Source organism: Durio zibethinus, chromosome 13 (genome assembly GCF_047325235.1).
Source record: "Durio zibethinus cultivar Kanyao isolate XHJ-2024 chromosome 13, ASM4732523v1, whole genome shotgun sequence".
NCBI lineage: Eukaryota > Viridiplantae > Streptophyta > Magnoliopsida > Malvales > Malvaceae > Durio > Durio zibethinus.
The window spans coordinates 1,038,128-1,060,898 of NC_143174.1; the positions used below are offsets into that span (position 1 = coordinate 1,038,128).

At 34.9% G+C, this 22,771-nt stretch overlaps 4 protein-coding genes and 1 long non-coding RNA gene across 10 annotated transcripts; 2 read left to right on the forward strand and 3 right to left on the reverse strand.

The window, feature by feature from the left end:
• Nucleotides 1-1,954: 1,954 nt before the first annotated feature.
• Nucleotides 1,955-7,393, forward strand: LOC111303570 (serrate RNA effector molecule-like). Its single transcript, XM_022899927.2, has 12 exons — nt 1,955-2,449; nt 3,315-3,427; nt 3,779-3,836; nt 4,029-4,103; nt 4,206-4,280; nt 4,357-4,404; nt 4,566-4,634; nt 4,740-5,540; nt 5,630-5,678; nt 5,777-6,054; nt 6,132-6,311; nt 6,904-7,393. The coding sequence occupies exons 1-12, from the start codon at nt 2,037-2,039 to the stop codon at nt 6,962-6,964; spliced, it is 2,220 nt and encodes a 739-aa protein (XP_022755662.1). The 5' UTR covers nt 1,955-2,036; the 3' UTR covers nt 6,965-7,393.
• Nucleotides 7,394-7,989: 596 nt separating this feature from the next.
• On the forward strand, nt 7,990-8,773 carry LOC149515208 (uncharacterized). The gene is made up of 4 exons (XR_016326914.1): nt 7,990-8,019; nt 8,140-8,275; nt 8,381-8,458; nt 8,589-8,773. It is a non-coding gene; the product is annotated as an uncharacterized LOC149515208 (long non-coding RNA).
• Nucleotides 8,774-10,554: 1,781 nt separating this feature from the next.
• On the reverse strand, nt 10,555-14,960 carry LOC111303571 (protein NRT1/ PTR FAMILY 2.7-like). 2 transcript variants are annotated; one of them, XM_089742562.1, is made up of 5 exons: nt 14,822-14,960; nt 13,352-13,576; nt 13,002-13,219; nt 12,355-12,893; nt 10,555-11,585 (listed from the first exon to the last, which is right to left on the reverse strand). In XM_089742562.1, exons 2-5 carry the CDS (start codon nt 13,446-13,448, stop codon nt 10,745-10,747), a joined length of 1,695 nt encoding a protein of 564 aa, XP_089598688.1. In that variant the 5' UTR covers nt 13,449-13,576; nt 14,822-14,960; the 3' UTR covers nt 10,555-10,744. The 2 variants fall into 2 exon arrangements, with proteins under 2 accessions (XP_089598688.1, XP_022755664.1); XM_022899929.2 differs by having other exon boundaries at nt 12,355-12,901.
• Nucleotides 14,743-18,169, reverse strand: LOC111303572 (mitogen-activated protein kinase 3-like). 2 transcript variants are annotated; one of them, XR_016326959.1, is made up of 7 exons: nt 17,938-18,169; nt 17,704-17,833; nt 17,276-17,413; nt 16,784-17,116; nt 16,190-16,373; nt 15,597-15,990; nt 14,743-15,276 (listed from the first exon to the last, which is right to left on the reverse strand). XR_016326959.1 is itself a non-coding variant. In XM_022899931.2 (6 exons), the coding sequence occupies exons 1-6, from the start codon at nt 18,108-18,110 to the stop codon at nt 15,821-15,823; spliced, it is 1,128 nt and encodes a 375-aa protein (XP_022755666.1). In that variant the 5' UTR covers nt 18,111-18,169; the 3' UTR covers nt 15,395-15,820. The 2 variants fall into 2 exon arrangements, 1 of the variants encoding a protein (XP_022755666.1); XM_022899931.2 differs by lacking the exon at nt 14,743-15,276 and having other exon boundaries at nt 15,395-15,990.
• Nucleotides 18,170-19,686: 1,517 nt separating this feature from the next.
• On the reverse strand, nt 19,687-22,560 carry LOC111303578 (L-ascorbate peroxidase, cytosolic-like). 4 transcript variants are annotated; one of them, XM_022899950.2, is made up of 10 exons: nt 22,477-22,560; nt 22,254-22,377; nt 21,955-22,129; nt 21,786-21,851; nt 20,910-20,958; nt 20,715-20,800; nt 20,534-20,613; nt 20,215-20,317; nt 20,028-20,086; nt 19,687-19,930 (listed from the first exon to the last, which is right to left on the reverse strand). In XM_022899950.2, exons 2-10 carry the CDS (start codon nt 22,370-22,372, stop codon nt 19,915-19,917), a joined length of 753 nt encoding a protein of 250 aa, XP_022755685.2. In that variant the 5' UTR covers nt 22,373-22,377; nt 22,477-22,560; the 3' UTR covers nt 19,687-19,914. The 4 variants fall into 4 exon arrangements, with proteins under 4 accessions (XP_022755685.2, XP_022755684.2, XP_089598691.1 ...); XM_022899949.2 differs by having other exon boundaries at nt 22,254-22,384; XM_089742565.1 differs by lacking the exon at nt 20,215-20,317 and having other exon boundaries at nt 22,254-22,384.
• Between the last annotated feature and the right edge of the window lie 211 nt (nt 22,561-22,771).

Consider the following 22,771-nt stretch of genomic DNA (forward strand, 5'->3'; position numbering starts at 1 on the left):
AATATAAGTATAAAAATTCATAACCATATACTATAAATAAATTATTTGAAACAAAAATATATTTCATTATTTATTTTAATTAATTTCAAACTCTCAATACATCATAATTCAGTAAAATGAAGTTTAAAAAAACAAAAAAAAACTAAGGTTATGTTATGTGTTCGTACTTATAAAAAAATATTAATTTCATAAATATATCTTATGATTAAAATAAAAATAAGAGTATCTCATGAGATTTAAAATATGATATTTAACTATATTATAATTTGTTATATTATTTTTTTATCAAAATCTGTTACTTTTTTTTTATCTATATTTCTCTAAAATCAAACAAATTCTTTCTCTAAACCAAAATAAATACACCAATAGTAATATTTAAATTACCAAAACCTCAATGCTACCACCACTATTACAAGTTTATATCATCATCATACTTAATTGAATTCATACTTTATCTCTAAATATTCATACTCTTTATCTAAAATTTGATTATCTCTCTCTCAAAATTCATATTTGTTGCGTTAACCACCTATAATGATCACTCATTGCTCAACACTACCACAAATTCGACCTAAACTACATATAAATCAATAACATATATCTCTACCAAGCCTCCACATCCAACACCAAATCACTACCATTGTTTAACCAAAACCCAAACCCCATTATCTAACCAAACATAGACCCAATTTTCAAACCTCACCCAACCATGAAATCCATATTTATTAAGTAACAGAGCTTAAATTTGCCTAACAACCAAAGCAAACATATTATATTTAGGAAAACAACTTAATGGGCTGACATAATAAAAAATTTAAATGCCCGTTCAACTGAAATTTGAGAAAATCAAATTGTTTTTAGAAATAGTTTTTGAGCGAACACTAGAACTGATGGATGATCGACGATGACAATTGATTGTGGTTGATAGCTATTGTGATGATGAAAGGATGTCAAGTTCTGAAAAAGGCATTGACTAAATTAAGGATAAAGTATAGTTGTGATATAAACTTGTAATGACGATGATAGTGTAAAGATTTTAATGATTTAAAGATTGTTATTTGTGGATTGGTCTGATTTTATATAGAAAAATTGTTTAATTAAAAAAAATATGGATTTAGATGAAGGAGAAATAAAAAATAAAAAATAAAAAAAATAATGATTTTGGGTAAAAAACTAATAAACAAATCATAGGGTAATTAATAGTTACATTTTAAATCTAAAGTGACATTTTTATTTCAGTCTTAATCATATGGTATATTTTTTAAGTTAATTAAAAAAAAATCTAAAATATGATAATTTCATTAAAAAAATCAAATATTATTGTAACAATTTTTTTATATAATTTTAGTAGTTACAAAAATCATTTCTAAAATTCAAATACTACGTTATAAATATTTATTTATTTTTACAATTAATTAAATTATCAAATATTTATTTTCATCAATGAAATAATTGTTAAAAAAAAATTAATTATTTTTATCCAATCAATATCTTAATTGAATAAAAAATATATTTAAGAGTTCAATTAAATAAGAATAAATATTTAAAAATTTAACTAATTCAAAATAAAAAATTCGAGATTTGTTTGATTGAAAAAAAAAATCAAAGATTTAAATGATTACTAAATTTTTGTTTGAAAATTTTTTCTAATTTTTTACCAAAATTTAATCCTATAAAAAATTAAATAATGAAAACCAGACTATAAAGAACAAAGAAAAACAAAAGGCATAATAATTGTTGATTAAGTTTTTTTAAAGAGCAATAATATTATAATAAATAAAGAATTACTACTAATTACTAGTAATAGTATATATATTATAATTATATTTTTATAACACCGAAAGAAAAGAAATTGGCGGTATAAGAAAGAGCTTTTCCATTTTTTTTAAGTAGTATTTTTTTATTTTTAATTTATATATTTTTCTGGACCATCTCGGCTACTCTTTCTTTTTTTATCTCGATAAAAAAAAAAAAAAAAAGCCTTTTTCATTTTCGTATCTGTATTTCTCCTTCTAGGGTTCCGTTTCACTGCCCCCATGGCCGAAGTCATTAACATGCCGGTCGATTCTCTCGAGCGTCGCCGCGGCGGCGACCGTAAAGACAACAATAACAACAACAACAACAACAAACAGCCTCCGACGTCTGACGATCCCAACTCCTCTCCCCCAGCACAGCCTCCGGCTCGACGCCGCGACCGTGACTCGCGTGAGAGACGGGACCGCGACTTCTACGATCGCAACCGCTCTCCTCCACCTCCGCCTCCCAAGGAGAGAGATTACAAGCGGCGTAGTAGCATTAGCCCTCCGCCACCGCCGTTGAATTATAGGGACAGGAGACACTCGCCTCCGCCACGGAGGTCGCCACCTTATAAAAGGTCTAGGCGGGAGGATGGAGGCTACGAAGGTAGGAGAGGGAGTCCTAGAGGAGGATTTGGACCTGGAGATAGAAGGTAATGTTATATTTTTTAAATTTATATTATTATTACAATTAAAATGCAAAGTGATTCAGCTTAATTTAGCTATATGTATTTGAACTATAGGCTTTTTGGTGTGCTTAATGTAAGGAACTTATTTCTGATTGTTAATTTAGTATTTTGCATGATTGATTTAATCTTGGAAGTTCGTTTACTGAAAGAGTAAGAGAAGGGTTGCATTAAGATAGTAGTTTAGGTATTGGCCTGTAAAGTTTTGTAAAATATACGTTGTTAGGCCATGATGTGGCTATTTTGAATGCCAAAATTGCTAATAGAATCCTACTGGGTATTGCTGTCCTTTCAAAAGAACCCTAAATATAGGAGACAGAATTTGATCCACTGGGTAAGTTAGTAATTATGCAAGATGTTTTTTGTTGGACTATGGGTAACATTTTTATGGCCAATGAAGGGTTTGCATGTGTTTATGCTGGTTGGTTTAGAAATTTGTGTACGTATTCAAGTTTGATATTATTTCCTTATCGAACATGCTTACATCACAAGGATCCCTTCTTTGTCAAGGGACGAGGTGACTTTCTTTTCCTATTATTGAAAGCTACATTGTTTTGCAAATTACTGCAATGCTTGTGAATATCTGACAGACTTCTTGTTTACTATAATGTTACCTTAGAATATATCATTTATTCAGTTTTCTCATATTGCTTTGTATCCTGTGTCTCTTCTATATATGACTAGGTGATTCAGTATCTGACTCTGGAGTTCTGTTTATGTTCATAGTTTGCTCATCTATTATGATACTTCCATATATGACTTGTTATTTCACTCAGCAGTTTTGGTTATATTCAGATTTTGCTCATGCTGTAAAACACTTTGGATGGTGCAGGTTTGGGTATGACTATGGTGTTGGATATGATCGTGAGGTTATGGGAAGGGCCGGTTACCTTGAAGAAAGGCCTCATAGCCGGTACTTTGGTCGCCCTTCCAGTGGCTATCAAGGTGGTCCTTCCTAGAAATTGCTTCACTACTTTCAAATTTCCTCAAACTTCAATTCATTCTCTTGAAATAATCTTGAAGCACTTTTATTTTGACCTTTGTCTTTGGCTATCAAGATTGTAGTGTCATTTTGGAAAGTATTGAGATGCATATGATGAAAGTAACTTTGGACATCTATGAATTGATGCATAATTTTAGTTAATGATGACACTTTGATGAGTAGGCGTATTTCTTCTAAAATTTCATAGGGTGATGATGCATTATTGTATAAATGCAGCAGCAACAGACCTTTTATCACTCTTTTCAATTTATGCTGTTTTATTTTAGTTTGCCAAATGATTATAGCTTCTGCAGATTGGGATTCTGGCCGTGGTGGTTATGGTGGTGCTTCCAATTCAGGGAGTACTCAAAGGTTAGCTTTCAATCTTGTTTATAGACTACTGTATTAGATGAGGTTTGAATTACTTTTCATTTCATTTCATTGTTGGCATCATTCAAGTTCTATTTTAATTGAGATGATTTGAAAGCTGTTCTTCTTATCGTTTGATTATTGGATCTTTATTTATCTCACTCAATAATATGGCATGATAAGTAAATTTTTCAGAGAAGGATTGATGTCATACAAGCAGTTCATTCAAGAGCTTGAGGATGATATACTACCAGCTGAAGCTGAGCGCAGGTACAAATGAGGAATAATGTTATTGATTTGGTTTTATCTTGTTTAAGACTTGTGGCTTAAAGAAATGGAATGTTAAATAACTGTGGTTTTTTTGCTGTGTAGGTACCAAGAGTACAAGTCAGAGTATATATCTACCCAAAAACGAGCATATTTTGAATCTCACAAAGATGAGGAATGGTACTTCTCTTTGTTTACTGAATTCCTGCCTCTCCATTCACTTCACTGTTCTAATTGGACTTGCTTATGTATGTAGGTTGAGAGACAAATATCATCCAACGAACTTGGTCACTGTTATTGAAAGGTTAGTTGTACTTGCTTATTTCACGATGTTTCAGTTCATGAATTTGTTAGTAAGCTGATGGACCCTAGCCCTGCATTTTGTTGCGTGGTGTCATTTTATCATGCTATAATTATATTCTTTCCTTCAATTTTATGTTTTGCTTTTGACATTTCTTTTTTTAGGAGGAATGAACTTGCACGCAAAGTTGCGAAGGACTTTTTGCTTGATCTACAGAGTGGAACACTGGACTTGTAAGATCGGTATTCTGTGTCTTCTTATTTGCATGCATATTAAACCTGGCTCTCCCTGCATATTATTTTCCAGCTGCCGACCAATAATTTATATTTGTGATGCAGAAGTCCTGGTGTCAATGCTTTGTCATCCAATAAATCAGGACAGACCAGTGATCCTAATTCTGAAGATGAAGCAGATGTTGGTGGTAAAAGAAGGCGGCATGCTAGGGAACCTGCCAAAGAAACTGATCTTTCCGCGGCTCCAAAGGCTCACCCTATCAGTTCTGATCCCAGAAGAATTCAGATTGACATTGAACAAGCACTGGGCCTTGTGTGTAAACTGGACTCTGAAAAAGGAATCAAGGAAAATGTTTTAAGTGGTTCCGGCAATGACAAAATAAATAGAGATAAATCTCATGGTAGTTTGACTGGCCTAGTGATTATTGTTCGTGGCTTGACTTCTGTGAAAGGCCTGGAAGGTGTTGAGCTTCTGGATACTCTTATAACTTACTTGTGGCGTGTCCATGGCTTGGATTATTATGGAATGATTGAAACTAGTGAAGCTAAGGGTCTTAGGCATGTGAGAGCAGAGGGAAAGAGTTCTGATGTGACTAGTAATGGATCTGAGTGGGAAAAGAAACTTGACTTGTGCTGGCAAGAGAGGTTGAGGGGTCAAGATCCTTTGGAATTAATGACTGCTAAGGACAAAATAGATGCTGCTGCCGTTGAAGCTTTGGATCCTTTTGTCCGGAAAATTAGGGATGAAAAGTATGGTTGGAAGTATGGTTGTGGTGCTAAGGGTTGCACAAAGCTCTTTCATGCTGCGGAATTCGTGCACAAGCATCTTAAACTCAAACATCCAGAGCTTGTGATGGAGCTAACGTCTAAAGTGCGTGAAGAGCTTTATTTCCAGAACTACATGAAGTAAGTTTAGTCTTGCATGCAGCATATTGTTGTTTATATTTTCTATTTTAACAATACTTCTATAAGATATACATTGTTGCCATTCACAGTGATCCAGATGCACCTGGTGGGACACCTGTTATGCAGCAATCCATGCCGGTATGCTATGACTGGTGTTGTTTTGATGTTATTATTGTTCTTACTGCTTTCTAGCTCATTTTTGTTTCCTTTTTTCTTATAATTTTTTCTTCTTGCAGAAGGACAAGCCTCAGAGACGTAAACTATTGGAAAATCGCTTGAAAGATGAACGTGGCTCACGTAGAGAACGTGACAATCGAGCAAATGGTAGTGATAGATATGATAGGTCTGAGAACCCTCAATCAAGTGATTTTCCATCCAACAATGATGGTCCTGACGGGGGGAATCATGATGATCCAATGTTTGATGCTTTTGGTGGACAAGGGATGCATGTTGCAGCTCCATTTTCTTCAGATATAGCACCACCACCAGTATTGATGCCTGTTCCTGGTGCTGGGTAGGTCTTATGCTGTTCTACAATTTGCAGTAGTTAGCTTATTATTTTCTAGAGTGCTTATGCATGTGTAATTGCAGTCCATTGGGGCCCTTCGTTCCAGCTCCACCTGAACTTGCAATGCAGGTGTTCAGAGAGCGGGGTGGTCCTCCTCCTTTCGAAGGCAATAGTAGAAGTGGACGTCCTGGACCTAATTTAAGTGGCCCGGCCCCCTTTCTTTTGCCTCCTGGCTTCCGACAGGATCCTCGACGTTTACGAAGGTAAGTTTGCTTGAGACTGTTGGCAAACCATTGACTAATGATTTGGTAAATTAAAATATACTTTTAGTTGTATATAGTGTTAGGATATAATATTTGCTGTTCCTCCAATGGAATTTTTCAAAATGAGGTGGGCAGCGAGCTATTTTTAAATCACAAAGTGGCCCCAGTGATCCATGTGACTAATGGAATATCAAACAGTGTTATGATTGGGTGACCTGCTTGTGATCAACCATTTCTTACCTTTTGAAATCTATAATGACATCGCAGTATTCTCATAGGTCATCACATTCCTCCCCTGCTCCACTTGTCCCTCTTCACCCCTTAGACTCTTAGTTTCTTACTCTTTAATCTCATAAAATTTGATTGCCCAACTGATAAATGCAACTAGAGCAGTCTCCCTTTTTCTTATGGTTTGGGAAAAGATAGAGTTGCTATGTTCTGTATGTCAGTCTCAAGTCTGAGGTTACCACATTGTGCTTTAACAATTGATTTTTAGTTAGGGATGAAAAATGCCTATGTTATTTTAGTTATTCTGTTGTGTTTCTCTTCTACAGTCAGCTTAGTAAGGCTTGCCCTGTTTTATTTCATGCAGTTATCAAGACCTAGATGCACCTGAGGACGAAGTCACTGTTATAGACTACAGGAGTTTGTAGGTATTGGAAATGGAGGGATGGCAAGACTTAAAATGCATATTTTATGGAGGCAGAAAGCTATCATCAAACATTCCAAGGTCAAATGCCGTTATTTTATGTCTTATCTGACAGGAGAAGCATTGACCTTGTACCATTTTGTTAAAACATGAAAATTCTTAAAATCTTGCCAGGTACACGCTAAAATTCTTCTCTTTGTGATTTCACTTAGAAGTGTGTAATTGCTGCCAACTGTCTTTTTTTCCTCTTTGTCCCACCTGACTGACTTCAAAGGAGATGTTTATCAACATGGGGTGGGAGGGTCATACAATGGTTAACAAATTTGTAGTATTTTGCTGTAAAATGGACTTCTAGCTGATAGGTTTTAGATAGCTGCTTATTGGTTTTGATCTTCCTAGTGTTATAATAAAATGGTTCCAGCCATTGTTGATATTCTTGGACTGGCAGTGGTTGAGAATAAGTTATAGGATCTTAGCACTTGTTTGCATAAATGTGCTTGCAGTAGTAATCCCCAAGACATGAGCAAAACCACAAAAATGTATGAAGCCTAATATTTACATGAATGATATTTCCTCCAATGTATAATGTTACACAACGAGCTTACAGAAGAGGAAAATATTAAACAGAGAGAGGGAAAAAAAATCTATTCAATATCATCATCCAAGATAAGCCACAATCTGTCGCATATTCTATTCTTTTTGAAGCGATCTGGACTTGTTTTTCTGGCAGCCGAGAAAAAGCAATTCAATGCAACATAATAAAAAAAGTCGGCGCTCGCACACGCTCGCAACTAACATACCTGTTACAGGAATTAGAAATCATCAGATAGCTAATCACTAAAAGGCATAAACTCAATCAAGTGTCTCGAAAATTGTTCTGTACATAACTATGCATACAAATGAACACAAGTGTTCACACAAAATGTAAGAGAAACGAGGAATTGAACCAAAAAAAAATGCCTTCACTTGTGTCCATAACAGCGAAGAAACCGTGCAAAGTGCTGAAAACTGAAACTCCATGGATTGAACATGAGAACTAAAACTGAAGAAAACCCATTTGTCGGAATCACCTAAAAACAGAAACCCGCGTTGAAGAAGTGCAGAACGATACGACCTTTGATCAAATTCATGAATTTTCCAAGAAAAACTGAAAGGAAGTGAGAAGCTGAAACAAACAAGCCCGTTATTTTCGACCTGGCCCAACCTTTTCGAATTCATTCAGATGTTAAACAAAAGGGGTTAGATGATAACATTTTAACTGAAGTTTGTAGGGTCAAATCAGATGATTCTTCTCTGTCCAAACTTACTGGCGTAGGTAAATTCTTTTGTATCAATCTTCTTGTTTATCAGACGAGAGCTGCTTCTTTAGTTATTTTTTTTACTATATTACTTTTGCTTCTTTGTTGCATATTACACATAGGTGTGTGTCAAGTGTTATCCAATTCAGAATCAAGAACAAAAGTCATAGGCATTGCATCACTTATTGGAAAATCAACAGGTTTGTTTTGCTTTTGTCATTTTTTCCACGCGATGTAATTATTTATTAGCTTTATTTCAAGTGAAAAGCTTAGTTCATGGTCGTCTATTACTTTTGATTTGCCTTCTATATAGAAACTTCTTTTTGACAGGTATGTTGGGTTATGTAATGAGTGAGGTTGAAGATGGCTAGCCATTGAGCCAAGTTGTTAAATCTGCTAAAATCTGAACCAGGTTTCTTTGAAACTAAAATTGCTGTCTTTTAGCCAAAATCTTTGTTAATAAGTGACTATTGAGGCTTCTTTTTGCTATGCACAACTGATTTCCTCCCTTTGAATGTTTGACTCTTCTCTTTGACCCATTGTATTTTCACAAAGAAGTTGATATTTTCCTACTTTACAATTTTAATTAATGGTCTCAAGTATATGCACGTGTGATTTGCTTAATTTCCATTCTCTGAAACAGGCTTTGATCCTTGCCTGAGAACTATATTCCATTGAATGCTAAACTTTATAAGGGGTACTATTTTACAAATCCTCCTTTGAGTGACATGAAAAATTGTAGAAAAGAATTATTACACAACTTTTAACTTGTCTATTTCATAGAAACTGCATGATAATTTCATTTTTGAATGATGAAGTAACAGGTGATTACATTTTTGTTCAAAGCATGAACCATATTGGTTGTCCAATTTTTAAACTAATGGAACAGAATCCTCTATTTAATACATTGAGGTTATTTTGAGAAGATTACTCATGCTGCATCTTGCTTTGTGCTCGATCATTGAGCTAAGTCATGATGAAGGTGAATATCGAATATAGCGGAACTTGCAGCAATGAGAATTTTGGAGGGGCTGAGTTTAAATATATAATAGTTGGATTTTCCATATTCAAAGAACTGTTTTACACTTTCTCTCTCTCTCTCCTTCTTGGCGTGGGAGGGATGGATCGAAGAGTTGTTGGTTATGGCTGCACCTGTTAACTGTATCCATGCTCAACAGTACGATCCTATTCACCTGTAGCAAATGTTGGAAAGATATAAAATTATACCGCTGGAAGTCAGTAACTTCAAATCTGCATGCTGTGGTTGCTGATAATAGAATGGAATCTCGATATTTTTTTCACAAAGATGCAGTAGCATGAAGGTAAGGGAAAAGATTGCAAGTGTTAAGATTCAAACTTTAGACGTGGTGGATGTTATTTTTTAAAAGTGGTTGCATGATCAATTGAATTAAACTTCGGATTCAACGGATGTCCATATTTTCATGAGGCTGCCTCCAATGCCGAGGGGTACTTGGACCTGTAAATTTTGCGAGAGATATAAAAACTTGATAGGATTATTGTGGAAATCTCAAGGAAACAGCAGTGCTTTGTCTGCAATACAGAGGATTGCATGGATTGTTTTATTCAAACCGATAATAAGGTCGATGGTGATCATGGTGCAGTTGGATTTCCTGTCAATTCCTGAGGTCCTACCATATTTGAATTGCATTTTTTCCGCTAAAACTCATTATGACTTCAAGAAGCAATTAGTAGTTTGCAATGAATCAGAAACTGTTTAACTACAGAAAATAGCACTGGCAATACTGAGCCGTGGAGAATGCATTTTATCATAATACATTGCATCAGAATGCATTAAGAAAGTGCATTTTAAGTGATTCCAGCCACATGCAATGGGCTCTAATGGTGGTTCTGCAAATGATTCATCAAATCCTTCTCTCTTACTACTACTTTCTGTTTCCATTTGACAATCAGATAGTGAACCACTCTTACAGTTTTGTGGTCGAAAATAAAAGATCGAGATGCAACACGCGTGTAGATCATTATCTTTTCTTCAGAATTAGGAAACTCTCTGATCAGTTTATCACCCTTGTGCTTTTCATTGAAAGAAACTTTTTGCTTTTGGAAGATTTAACATCACTAAAACATGGATATTGTCACGGATAACATATGGTTAGCTCAAGTGATAAATGATAAAGAGAGTGTTTTTCGTTGTTGTTGTCCAGGTTCAAATTTACCAAAGGACTTGAAAAAGCAATTTATAATGAATTCGTTAAATCGATGTTGTAGATAAATTTACTTGAATCAATTCAAAATGTAAATGTATGGAGCAATGCGCTTAAAAAAGTGAAGGGTATTTGATGAATTTCTGATATACTTGTTAAAGGAGGTGAATAAGCCAATAGCCATTTTTGGTACATTGTAAACTTCAAGTCTTAAGCCACATTTATCATTTTCATCCCTAAATTCAAACAGTTTGGCTTGGGGAAAGGATCTTCCAGCTTTTTTTTGTTCAGCATGCAGTATTATTATATATCAAAACTGGAAGTAGCATCAACTTCCTTTTCAATGTTTTGATACTTGTACAACTTGGCACACACTAAAAAGTAGATAAAATTCAGCGCCCCAGCCGTAACTAAGATCCAGTACAGATTGTCTAGCCTTCCACTGTTTATGTTTTCTGGCAACCATCCTGTAACGTTCCTGATTAGATCGACCAGAGCTGTGCTGACATAGAAAGCAATGCCGACAACTAAAGAAACCATAGCAGTAGCTGTGGTTCGCAGTGAGGCAGGGAATTCTTGGTAATACAATGCAACTTGTCCTGGAAAATGAAATGCATCTCCTATGCCAACCACAACAAGCTGTGGAAATAGCCACCAGACTAGCATTGGCACTATGGCACCATGCTGTGCCTCAAGGTGGTGAGCATGGACTGTTTCGAGCCGTTTTGACTCCACCAGTGCTGAAATTGCCATGCTTAGCACATTAATAACATGGCCTACTCCTATGCGCTGCAGCGGTGTCAGAGGACGGCCAATCAGCTTCTGCCAGGTAGGAAATAGGAAGCGATCAAACAGGGCGACAAAGATGGATGAGGATATAAGGACCACCACTACAATAGATGCAGCAGGGATTTTGAAATTGGAGCCAAGGTGACGGTCCATTGATAGAGCTTGGATAACTGTTATGCTGGATTGGATTGCTATAGGAGTGGTAAGAAATATACCACTTGACCATATTGGGAAAAGTCTTATTAGAGTCTTGAGATCTTCAACTTGTTGTAAAGTGCATAGCTTCCATGGTCTTGCAATTGATCCATCTGAATAGATGTCTCCCTCAGTTTTCAGCGCTGCTCGGTTCAAGAACCTACATCAATGGAGATTAATCTTAAGTTTACATTGTTCAATTTTAAAGATATTAATATCAATAATCATATGATTTTCTTTTTTCTTCAAATGAAACATATATATTTGTTCTTTCTGCAATTCGTCAAGACAAATGATGTGACACTCATTAAAGTAAGACTTCAAGTTCTCCAACAATGGTTGACTGGAGCAATGGTGGGCTCACCACTAAATTAAATGTCATGCATCTAAATGATTACAACTTCAAAGACCAAAGGTTGAAATCTTCATTCTTCAGTTTTCACTTAATGTGAAGAACAAAAATGGAGTTTCAAGGGATCAAACAAATGGAATGGAAAGGCCTCCAATCCATTGATGTTACACTTCAAAGATTACAATCTTCGAGTCTTGGATAAGGACCGAGCACGTGTCTTGTGGCTTGTATTGTACTCGCTAAATCATGATCTGAATGACTAAAACTTCTCATTATAGAACCTTCCCAAACTGTGCTAAAGTGGTCCTGAATAGTTGCCTAAAGTTGACATGGATGACATTGATTAGTTTCTACATGTAATAATGCTCCCAAAAGGCTAAAACTTTAGAGTGAGCTTATTGGAAGAGCACAGGGTCGATTGAACTATGCCTGAAACACTATTGTTTTTGGTATCATTATTAGCCCTTTTTTTTTTCGTTTTGTGAAAGAAGATATGAAAGTGTGTGTGTGTGTATTTGTCGTAATGGATGTAATTATTATTAAGGAATAATGTAATTCGGAAGTTAAAAGTTTTTACCTGAAGCTCCGTTTTGGTGTTGCAGGCATGACCTTGTTTGTACCATCATGTTCATGGTAATAATCTTCACTCCTGGATGAGAGCACAAGTTTCCTTTTCCATACAGCAGCAACAACAACACGAAGCAAACCCGTAAATGGGCTGCCTCGTGGCTTGTCACGTCGATAAAATTGATGTCCAGCCAAGAAAATGGCTAAAGCAACGAAGTTAGCAGCAAAACATATGCCATATCCAAGCTCCCAGCTAATGCTATCCTCAACATAGACAATAGCTGTGGAACTTATTATGCAAGATGCAAAAATAGTGAAAAAGAACCAATTGAAGAAAGTTTCCTTGTCTTTGGGCTTATCAAGTTGATTTGCTCCCATTGTTGCTAGAGTATACCGACTTCCCCCCAACCCTGCAGATGCCATAGCTATACTCACATACAGGATTGCAAGTTGTACTTTTGATGGAGTTTGGCACAAGCTTGATCCAGTTTCACACGGTGGAGGTTTCAAAGAGCTGAGTTTTGCTGTTAAAGTTAGCATAATCATCCCCTGCAAAGCTTAATAACCAGATTGATAGTGAACAATCCTATTTGATGATGGAAATGAAATTACTTGAAACACCATAGAAAAAGGAATGAACATGAAAAGTCATTTTACCAGTGAAGAGATAAAGCTAGAAATTGCAACAACAGAAAAAGTTCCCAAGTAGGAGTCAGAAATGATTGCTCCAAGGATTGGAATCAGGTTCATACAACCATGAACCACGTTGGAAATTTGAGTAGCACTAATGCTCGGCACATTGAATTCCTCAACCAGGTAGACAATCAGGTTTGCTAACCATCCAAAACCAGACAGCATCACCCCTGACAGGGTCCCTGGTTAATGCCAACAAAACACAAACGTTAGTACAACCAATAACATATTTAAGCCTGAGACGAAATTATAAACTATTAGTAACTTGGAACATATAAGAAAAGAGAGAAAGAGAGAAAGAGAGAGAAAGAGACCTGCAATGAAGAATAAGGTGATCAAACCACCCTTTTTGCTTACGGAATCTGACATTTGCGCTTCAGTGTCACCAGGGACCTTCTTGGACTCTGCCATTACTGCTGTTGTTGAAGAGTTTTCATGGGCAATCAATTTATAGCCAGAGATATGCTGTTGTTGTAACCTGGAATGTGCCCCACAAGCTGCTTGTGCTTGCGTCACCCTCACAATGTCAAGGCAAAATGCTGAGGTAGCAGCAGATAAAAATATTGCAGTAAAATGTAGATTAAAAGAAGCATGTGGGACAAAATTCGGTACGTATTTTGGCTTCCTCCAATAATCAGTGAAAGCCTAACAATACTACAATAAAATTTCACACACACATATCTAAATATGAATGGAAAATTTAACTACATTATTTATATAATCATTCTTAAAAATTTACATTCAGTAAATTTAAGATTCGAATTTGAAAACTTACAATCTCTTTTACGTGTTTTCGGGTCACAACCTCTTTGTACCAAAAATATATATCTTAATCATGCCAATGATGCAATGCAATTATTAACTTATGCTAATAATTATTGATAAATCTTAAACATCAATCAAATTTAATACTAAAATAAACTTTCACATGGAGATAATCAAGCAATATTCAAGACTTCATCAAGGAATCAACATAAATTAAATTAAAGCCTTTGACTTTGAAAGGTTTTCAAAATGATTTTTTAGCCCTCTCTTCTGCACTATAGAAAACTTTGCATACAATTCATAAAATCATAATAGACTCCTCCAATCCCCATATCTTTATTATTCATAATTGTCATTGTTAATAACATAACGACAATAGAGACGACTATAAATTTATTATTAATTGCATGTTCAAACGAGTACAAACCAAATAAATAATTAAGGGTGAGTTCTCATGACTAAATGATTTTTGATGTTGCTCTCTTTTTTTTTTCCTTGAACCAATCCAAGTTTTAAGTTCTTAACCTTATGAAGGTTTTCTTTTTTTAAAATTTAAATTTAAATTCGAAACTTTCACCGTGAAACTAATTCTTAAAACCTCTTATTTATAAATAAAATTGTTCAATGTTCATGTGATTAAGTAATATAGTCTTGCTTATCATTTTTTCTTTTAACCTTGAAAGGGGAGATAAGTTTCATTCAAATATATATATATATATATATATATATATATATTTTGTCTCAAAATGTTGTAGTGGTTTGCATATGTTCAACAGCTTTGCATCTACAAATGGTCAACTCTCAGATCCATTTCATAACATTATTGATGGTTTAATTGTGAATCACTTAATTGATTAGCTTATTTATTAATTGAATGAAAAAAGATGTATAATATTTATTATTTAACCTTAAAACATGTTAAAGATTAGTTTATGCTATATGCAATCAATACTAATAGATATTTAAATATGGAGTATATCTACAATGAAGTCTCCTGGTTTGTTTTTTCCCTCACTTACCTTCCACTTCCTGTTCAAGATTTTAATATTTGTAAAGCTTAGCACACACCAAATAATAACCAAAATTCAGCAACCATCCTGTAACATTCCTAATAAGATCAACCAGAGCTGTGCTCGCATAGGAGGCAGGGAATTCCTGATAGTACACGGAAACGTTTCCTGGAAAATGAAATGCTTCTCCAATCCCAACAAAAACTAGTTGTGGAAATAGCCATACGGATAGCCTAGGCACTATGGCACCCTGCTGATCCTGGAGGTGGAGATCATGGGATCAAGGCTGATATTGCCATGCTTAGTATATTGCAAGTAAAGATGCCTATCATTTAGAATGAAGAAGCAGCCATTGATAAGTTCCTATCATCAGCATAACCATATAAATGCTCTTTCTTCCAAATAAAAAATGGCTGCAGCCTTTTATTATTCCCCATTGAGTTCAATAATGGTGTGGAGATAGTCTATCAAAACCCAATACCAAAACATCAGAGAGGATATTATAGGGCAAAGATATTCAACAATACATCAACTTTAACTTAACATGAATTTTTACATACAATATTTTATTTGATCGACAAATTATACAAAATAAAGTCAATTTTCATTGATATTGTTACAACAAGATCATTTGCCTGGGTTACACTTTATCAAATACAGCAGTAAAATTGCATGTGATACAATCAGAAGATAATAAACAAATAACATATGATAGCATATTGGAAGTGGAGAAATACACAAATTTAAGAAGTCTTGTGGTTTGCGAAGGTTGCAAGGGACTGACCTCTTGAAAGCTAACATCAACGGGCAGTCATGGGTGCAAACTCAGCAAAGCCACTTCAGAGAGATTGCAGATGCAAAAATAGGATGCCTCAGTCCAAAACCTACCAGCCTGTTCTGGTTGCTATCTATCAGCCACGACAAACTTTTACACCAAACATTACTTGAGCTGGTGCATTTAGAAGATAGAAGCATCTATTGAACCAAACAGGATAACTATATTTTATATTAAGCATAATATGGATTCAGAGCTAAGGCCTCTTCGTAAATCATGTCCTTCATCTGCTCTTCTCCCAATGGCCGCTGCTCAAAGTCAAAACAAAATGGCTCAGGGCAGACTGGTTCATCAGCTATGTCGTGTAATCTTTCAAGATAAGGATGGGCCAATGCTTCTTCAACTGTCCACAGACAAATTTAACATTCAGTTAAGAAAAATAAAGATTGCCTAATTCAGCCATTACAAATTCAAGTCTCAACAAAAATATCCATGACGATTACCAAACAGTGTTCATTTATTCTACAACAAAATCGTATAATTATGGTTAATAATTTAAATTCATGAATCCATAAGAGCATGATGGTAAATTTATCACTTACCAGTAATTCTTCTGGTAGGATCAAATGTCAACATTTTGTCAATGAGATCAATAGCCAATGGATGAACATGTGGGAAAACATTTGCTAGCGGCTGGCGAGGATGTGCAGGGAGCTGCCTGATATATCTTCTTGCATCCTCATTTTGGAGAAACCCAAGATCAGATTCAGTTGGTGTGCCAAGCAGCTGTAAAGCAGAAAAGGCATTGGTAAGTACCATTCAAACAAAGAAGAAAAGAACAAGGAAAGAAAGCAACTCAATTTTAATATAATACCAAATTAAAAATAAGAAAATTATAAGTTTGTCATTGCGATGTATACTAAGTTAACTAGATATGTTCAGCTACACGAACTTTGTCTAAACCCAGATTTTCGAATATTAAAATGCTAAACTAATGAATGGTATAATCAGCATGGAATCCAAATTAGAGAATTAATTGTAACATTTATCTTGAGCTAGAGATTATTTCATGGATTCCCCATTGATCAATCTTTCCCCTTGTTACAACTCTTGTAAATTGAGACCATATTATTAACCATATTCCTCAATATAAAGTCAGCTAGCTCTATTCAACATTTGCTCATATCTCTGTTTACCTCAGTCAATAAACGCAGTTGATGTACATGATCTTTTCCAGGAAACAAAGGCTTTCTATTCATGAGCTCCATAAAAATGCAACCAACGGACCACACATCTATGGCGGCTGTGTAGTCTGAAGAGTTCAGCAATAGCTCTGGTGCCCTATACCATCTTGTGACAACATATTCAGTCATAAACTCATTCTCAGCAGTAGGTCGTGCAAGACCAAAGTCACAAATCTTAAGATCACAATTAGCATTCAGCAAGAGGTTGCTGGGTTTCAAATCCCTATGAATCACATTCGCAGAATGTATGTACTTCAGTCCGCGAAGAATCTGATATAAAAAATACTACATACCACCAAAAAGATATAATTAAATCAACATCAACATCAAATACACGAGCATTAAATCTTTCATACACAATAAAACTTAGGTGAGGTTCTTTAGGTTCTTCTCCAATGTTCATTAGGAAACTTGAGGAAAAGTTATAAGGAATTTGAGCAATACCTGACAATGCTCCTCAGATAAACTCTGATTGGAGCGAATGATCTGGTGAAGATCCGTATCCATGAGCTCTGTAGCAACGTAGACATCAGTAAATTCTCTCCGCGAAGGCGGAGGAATCACATCTCTAATTCCAGTAACCTGTTTACCATGTACAAAATCATTACTTTAGAATCTGTCAAAGCTCAATCCTCATGTCTAAGATTCCAACTGTGTATATATATATATATAAATTCCTATGAGGAAAAGAAATTCATTAACTTGGTCAAAATTTTAAATCTTTGAATTAGGGTTTCAATTTCCTTGACCAATAGTGATTTATTAACCTCAAAAACCTAGGAATAAACTTCCAATTTAAAATTTTTGCTCCTCTTTTTCATCTTCTAAAAGTTATGAAATAAAAATTTTAAAACTAAAATAAAAAGGCTTACATTTTCGTGATCAAAATGTCGAAGCAGCTTGATCTCACGAAGCGTACGCTTAGCGTCCATGTGATTATCAAAAGCGTTGGCAATTTTCTTTATCGCCACCATCTCATTCGTCTCCGAATTCAAAGCCGAGCTTCAAAATCCAAAAAAATAAGAAAAAAAAAATCATAAATCAAACCCAAAAAAAAAAAAAAAACAAATTAAGTGAAAATATAATTAATTTGTTAGATCGCATACCAAACGATGCCGTAGGCTCCACGGCCTAACGGCATGATCGGAGGCCGATACTTAGACGTTATCTCAAACAGATTTCCAAAAATATTATACTGAATAAATAGACCGCCGTGAGTATGAAACGCCGGAAAATCTCCGGACTGACCACCGGTGTTTCCCTGAGGGACGTCAGCCATTTCGTAACCTTTTACTGTTCCGTGGTTTTCTTTTGACTCCTTTGTTCTTGCATTCTCTTGGAGGAATTCAGAGAAGTCTAAGGTATTTTATATATAGGGAGACAAATCAGTAATCATTTTGGCATTTGAGTCAGAATTTGTGAGTCGAGTGAGTTCAGGAGCTTCGTGTCAGCTACGAGGAAAGAGGAAGGAAAACGCGCGAGAAAACGAGGGATGTGTCCAATGAAGGGCTGAGATTGCAGCCGCCTCCGATCTACGGTTGACATTTGATGAATTCTGTCAATGATTATCTTGAGTTTTGTGGGTTAAAAATAAAATAATTATTTTTGGTTCACCGAGTCCTCTTTACAATTCAAACACTTTTTTTAATATCTTGCTTTGAAAAGTCAAAGCTCTTTAACTTTGTCAAACAAAATTTTTTGCTAAGTTTGTGTTTTCAACATGCATGATCATTCTGCCCGTTGTGGAAAACTTTTTCCAACGCGTTTCCATGTAAAAATGCCCTAAACAGACGATAACAAAGGTTGAAGAACAAAGGGTCGCTTTCGTTTTCCTTACCATTTTCTTTTGGGACAAACACTAAAAAAGGAAAAAAGTAAGAAAGATAGTAAATATTAGTTCCGTGGCCAATGGTTCAAGAGCTCCCCGTGAGAAACTTCCTCTTTTTGCCAAAATTTTGCGAGAGAAACATAGATCCCCCGATCCAAACCGACTTTAAGAAAATACTTCGATTTACTTCTGATTAAGAATAGTATCCATTTTGATTAAGTTTAATTTTATTATTTTAAATTGATAATATTATAAATTTTAAATTTTCTATTTTTATATATTATTTTAATGAAAATTTTAATGTATTTAATTAAATTTATATATAAAATAATTATTTTTATTTTATAAAAATTTAAAATACATATAAAAACAAAAAACATATAATCCAATTTTGATTTTTTATTTTCCACATTTAAACTCGATCCAAATTTAATACATATATTTTATACCTAAACTTAATCCAATTCAAACTAAAATTTAATACATTAATTTCATATTTAAATTTAATCCAATTCCAATCAAATCAAAATGAAACGATGTAAACCTAACATTCTAATTTCAAATCAATTTTGATTTTTTTAATTTTTTTTCTTGCCCCTACCTCTTACCTCTGACCTAACCATTAATTTTTTTAAAAAAAATCTGATTTTATCATATCAAAAGGGATCAAATCTCATTATATACTATTTATTTTTGCATTCCTAAGATAACTCGACAAATCTGTTTTCAAACGGAAACTATTTGAAAAGAAAACATTGCTGGTTAACTGTCTGGATAATTGGCTAATTTCTTATAGAGTAATAAAACATATGCCTACTTCTCTTACGTTAGTGGCAACTAGGAAGGGAGCAAGTCTAAATCACCTGATCCATGATAAAATATCAACCAATACGGCTTTTTAACTGTAAAAACTCTTAACAATGGTAGCGTATAAGCGGCATTTAAGCATAGATAGAACAACATCAGGGGAGAGAATTGGTAATTTCATGCTCGGAAGACACATAGCTTTATCCGTGGCGATGCAGCATTAAGCCAATAACCAATCATTTATGAATCATTCCCCAAGAAAGCAAACTTGAAAGCTAAGTACGTGAATAACCAACCAAACTTCCCAAATTCAGTTCAACAAAATAAAACCATGAAACCTCCAAAATTCTTCAAGCAACAATTGCCTATTAACTTTTGAGACATTATAAACCCAATACATTTGTGGAGGCAAATGTTGTTGGCTTCATCCTGTTTTGCAACCACCAGCTTATGCATCAGCAAATCTGCAAGACAACAGAGAAACTATCAAAACATTTACAAGCAGATTGAAATCAAGTACACCAAGATTGAAGTTCAAGAAGAGATTAATGCGGGGATTACCCTAGCTCAGAGAGCTTCAGGTGAGCTTCAGTGTAATCAGCAAAGAAGGCGTCCTCATCCTGCAAAGTGTAAATACGTAAAAAAATCATCAGAATAAACAACATTTAACTTCTCAATTGGGGATTCTATCAAAATTTTGAATCTTTGAATTGGACAGAAAAGAGGACTGAAGGAAAGAGTTCTGTACAGCTACGTATTTATCAACCAATGGACGGAAAACTGGGTCAGAAAGGAGAACTTTGTCAGTTGGCAGCTGAAGAAGGTTTTCCTTCTCTCCAGACAAAAGCTCACTATAAAATATTATCCAATTAGCATCAACTTAATTCAATTTGCGACAGACTGTTCATTACAACTCAATGGACATGTATTTGCTCCTGATTTACACAAATAAACTGCCCAAGACTAATTATTGTGGATGTTTCTTCACAATAATTATGATGATAATCATGGTAAGTAAAATACCAATTCAAATTGAATGTGCATAACTCATAAAAGCTGAAACTCACTTAAAGTAAGAGTTGTCAAAGATAAGAGGGTTAGTAGTCCATGGTCCCTCAAATCCAGACCTCTCTTTGTGGCACCGTCCCTACATCCAAAGGCAAAGAAAATATATATCATTTTAAGTGGATAGGCAAATAACAATTCGAACTTCAAGAAAACAAGGGAATTTGAAATTTAAGAATAGACCAGGGTGTGGCCACCAGAAAGAGCAACAATGTCCTGGTCGCTAAGACCCATTTGATTACCAAAGACCTGCCTCAAGTGATCAGCACCTGCAAGATATTTTATCAAAAGATTAAATCAAGATCATCACAAGCACTAACCCAACGTTTCTATTCACAATACAACAATGGCATTTCAAGACGAATAGTATACACTAACCCTTGGTAGCATCAGGAAGACGGCCCTCAGGTGGTGGGTGAGGTTTGTCCTGCATTTACCACAAAACTTGTAGGTAAATCCAGTACCATAGAATATACAGTAACAATGTCGTCAAACTTAATACTAGGAATGATTCCACAACTTGATCAAAATTTACTTGAGTTTTGTAGCTCAAGCCAACATCAACCAACTACTGTTATATATTTAACCATTTTACAAAGAGGAAAACCTTCTAAAATTTCAGTACCAAAGCAGTCACTCACTCTTTTTCCCAAAAAAAAAAACACTCTAAATACAATTATCATTTATACTCTATAAAAGCAAGTATTAGACACTAAGCTAATGTTTGGTAAATAACACGATGGATAAGATAAGATGATAATCATCTTATATTATATTTGGCTTGTATCTAAAGAAAATGATAGGATTACAAGAAAGATTAATCATCATCTTTGCATAAAACGATTCAATGCTCCTAAAATAGAGAGGATTATTTTTAATGCATGGGATTGAATTTACATGTACTATTATATTCTTAAAAATTACATCAATAATTTAAATATAAATTTTGAAGAAAGATAATTTTGACCAATAAATAAATTATTCTATCATAATCCTTGCATACATCACACACAAGATAGGATGACATTATTTACTCTAATCTTATTCATAATATCATCTTATCCTATCTTATCATAATCTTGTGTACCAAACTCATCCTAATTTCTACTAAATAAAAAAATGTACATTAAATTTCCATTCAAGAACGAAGCCAGATTCCATCATGGAGTAGTGAGCATCTAAAATTAAGTTAACAACCAATATTCTTAAAATTAACTGTTGCTGATTAATTACGTAGGGGAAATTATGACTAACCTCTCTTCCGGGATGGAAGGGAATTTCAGGTCCACCTGTGACCTCAACAGCGACGACACCAGCAAGCTACAAATTAATCAAAAAAAAAACAGACAAAATTACTCAAATAAAACACGAATTAGTTAAATCTGAAATTAATCACATAAAAATCAGATTAAAAGTAAAATACCTGATAAAAGTCAGCGTACGAGAGGATAGGAAACTGCTCCTTGATCGGCTCGAGAAGCCTGACGGCAATATCTAGACCGTTGTTAGCACCATGTGCGAGCTCCTCAGGATGCTTCATGGTTCCGAATGGACCTCCGGTCTTGGTCTTAACATCAAAAGTTCCAGCTGAATGCCACCTGTCCCCGATCATCACCGTTCGATCCATCAAAATCACCAATCTCACAACCAAAACTTTAAACCAGGCAACAGAGGGAGAGAGAGAGAGAGAGAGAGAGAGAGAGAGAGAGAGAGAGAGTTTACGCTAAACGGAGCATGATTGGAGCACAGTTCTTCTCAGCGATGAGAGCTCTGAGCTTCCTCTTAGCCTTTTCAACGGCCTTCTTGTATTCCTCGCTCACAGTGGGGTAACACTTCGTCATTTTCTCTGATTTCTACAAATATCAGATTCACATTAACATAAAAGTTTCAAAACAAATCAAATTTATTTTCAAAATTCAGATCCAAACTCAAATCGAAAATGAACCTTTCTGAGTGCAGTACTTTTGTCGACTTCAGTTAAATGAGAATAAAAACCCTACACACCACGCGATTGACACGAGCTGAGCACAAGCACTCTTGATGATGGGGGCAGATATAACGGAGAATGAAGAGAGGGAAGGTTCTAGAAGACTATTATTAGCCGTTGGATTATTTGAGATCTTGTGATTGGTGTTTGTTTTGGGAATGGACGGCTTTGATCTGGGCTGAAATTTTCTGATGTACGGCTGTGCTTGTGGGGTTGGTGGGCAGATTGAAGAAAAAAAATTGTGTTTCTTTTT